The 2,701-nt window shown below is 40.9% G+C and overlaps 1 protein-coding gene across 1 annotated transcript in view; it reads left to right on the forward strand.

Annotated features, from left to right (window-relative positions):
- The first annotated feature begins 815 nt into the window (after positions 1–815).
- LOC118432122 (transmembrane protein 53-A-like) overlaps positions 816–2,701 on the forward strand; it is a 5,427-nt gene continuing 3,541 nt past the window's right edge. Inside the window, exons 1-2 of the mRNA XM_035843647.1 lie at positions 816–970; positions 1,749–1,872. Of these exons, the coding sequence (XP_035699540.1) occupies positions 916–970; positions 1,749–1,872 (179 nt within the window). The 5' untranslated portion in view covers positions 816–915. The remainder of the gene's footprint in view (positions 971–1,748; positions 1,873–2,701) is intronic.

Here is a 2,701-nt window from a genome sequence, read left to right on the forward strand (position 1 = left end):
AGTACTTCAACCTCTAACTCAAGTTAACACTTTTAAAATGATCGAGTCACAACATAACATCTACCGTTTACAATAACTGGTCAGTTACTATACAAAGAAAGATTCGCTAGTATTCACAAATTACCCTTAGTCTTGGTTCAGGAGCTTTACACAGTACGGTAATGTGCTATTAGCGAAACGAGCAGTTCTACACCGGAAGTGAGAGAGTTTGTCTTTGTTTCTTAGAGACCTATCATGGGTATCCCCTCGTCTAGATGGAAGCCAATAACTGAATCTTTCAGAGTTGACAATTTCTGAAAGAAAAATAGCGTATTAAAACCGATGGCTACGGCTTAAACTTACCGTTGGACACTTCTTGGTGCTTTTCTCCACAAATTCGTGACAAAAACTACTAAATATTAGGCACAAATGTGAAATTTTAGAGTAAATTGTATTTTTGTGTGGCTGTTTACATGTTGCTACCGAAACGCTTTCGAGGTCATAGGTTAGCATCCCGCAAGGAAACGTCAAAGTAAGCCATTGATGAATTGAACAGTTTTGGCTAAAACATCATAAGATTATACAAAATAATTTTTATAAATAGTATTAGTATGTTAAGGTATCATGACTGTCGTTATAACTTTGATTTGAAGATAAGTAAACTTTTAAACTCTACGTTCTGAGGTGGTTTACACTAAGAAGAAACGATTATCAAATGGAGGGTTCTATCTTAAAATTGTGTTTAAAGAAAAAGTTATTTCCTCATAGTTAACAACAGTAAATGAATGAAGTATATAAGTTTATCTATTATCTATGAAGATTTATTACTGTTATCGCATTTTTACTGATTTGTTTCTATGAATAGTTTTATACATCACCCCTTTTGTGTGCCCAGAGTGCGCCGTTCCATCCACGGACGCCACACAAAGCAGCATCATGGCGGACGAAGACTTGGAGTACGACATCTCCTTCCCTCCGGCCGCTGTCTCAGGTACCGTCTGAAAAACCACCTCCTCTAACCCCCTCAAACTCTGCACTAGATCTCAGAGCTGGTCAGAAGTCAGGAAATCCTAGGCTGGGAGCGTTCTTTCCGCGGGAAAGCGGCGGGTTTTGTAGGTGCACCTGTTCAAGCTAAGCAGAGGTCGCACCTCCCCCGCCCACCTGTCCTGTCCACACCTGCCCGACATTACCGTTACCTGTCCGCACGGTCATGTTTCTGGGTCAGGCCGACGTTTTAGCGTCAAGCTTTCCTGTTTTGAGTCATGGTACCTGCTGTAAAAGTACCTGAGTGTGATTCGATTTCCTCGTAGTAGTAGTTTTTGCTGTGGGAGACTTTGATTTTTTTTCTCGCACAGCCGCCAGTAAATGCGTTTTACAGTTTCCCAGTCTGTTGGCTAAAGTAAAAGTAAAGTGACTTGGATGTGTCAAGGTTTTTAACATGGGTTATCAGTGATTATCTTCACTTGAAGAGTTGCCCATGCCAGAAACTTGAATTTATACAGAGAGCCTATTTTGATTTCCCATAATTCGTAAGAAAAAAACTGTAACATTATTCATGTCTTTCACAGCAAAGCGTCATTGTGTTCCTTGTATTTGCGTAATGCACAGGGGGGGGGGTGCAAAGAGAACCACATGTTTGTTTATTTCTTTGTTTGTTTGTTTGTTTACTCCAGATGAAGAGAAGGAGCCTGTTGTTATACTGCTGGGCTGGGCGGGGTGCAAAGAGAACCACATGTTTGTTTATTTGTTTGTTTGTTTGTTTACTCCAGATGACGAGAAGGAGCCTGTTGTTATACTGCTGGGCTGGGCGGGGTGCAAAGAGAACCACCTGGCCAAGTACAGCTCCATCCACGAGCAGCAGGGCTGCATCACCATCAGATACATCATGCCAACGTAGGGGTTTATTTTATTCTATTCACACACATAACCGGTGCAATGGCTGAGTGGTTAGAGTGTTTGCCTTGGTAGATCTTGAGTTTGATCCCCAGTCAGGTCATAGCGGGAGACTTAAACTTTTTTTAAGAATGGCTCATGTTGCTTTCTCAACTTAGGACTCAACATTTGAGAAAGAGTACGGTAGTAAGTTCAAAACACTACCAGTGGACTAGCTCCCTGCTGAAGTGATTGCACAAAAGTTGTGTGGCCCAGGGGCTACAGAAATGGAGATGGGTGCTGCCCTATTCATCATCTGGTGCAAGAAGGACTGTTTGATCCATTCACACAAGTTTGATGATGAGTAATTTTGGTCCACAAAAAATATATATTTGAATATTGATCCCTCCGAAAATTGTAGGTGTGGCTGGCTGGCAATATTTTACTAGCCTCTGGAGATGCTATAAATACCTGGGTAATCTTCAGGGGCTAAACCTCAGGCATCAAAGCTCTGCACGTAAAACAACCCAGCACACTTATCAAGAAGAGTAGGGGTTTATCTTGTGTGCTTGACTAAAAATTGAGCCACAGCAAAGTCACATTGCACTACTGCTTCTATCTACTTGATGCTTCACATTAGTAGTGCCATCATGTCAATTGAGGATGACAAAAAAAAGAGGAGGGCACCGCCCTATTTGATGATGATTAGTTTCTCTTGACAAATTAAAAGTTACAAGGAAACCCATGTATGAATATTTTATTCTGTATATTGATTACACCAGTATAGTTGTGGCTGGTACTTATAATTTTTGGGTCTCACGATATACATGTACTAGTTATGTTAAACATA

The sequence above is a fragment of the Branchiostoma floridae genome, chromosome 15 (assembly GCF_000003815.2).
Source record: "Branchiostoma floridae strain S238N-H82 chromosome 15, Bfl_VNyyK, whole genome shotgun sequence".
NCBI lineage: Eukaryota > Metazoa > Chordata > Leptocardii > Amphioxiformes > Branchiostomatidae > Branchiostoma > Branchiostoma floridae.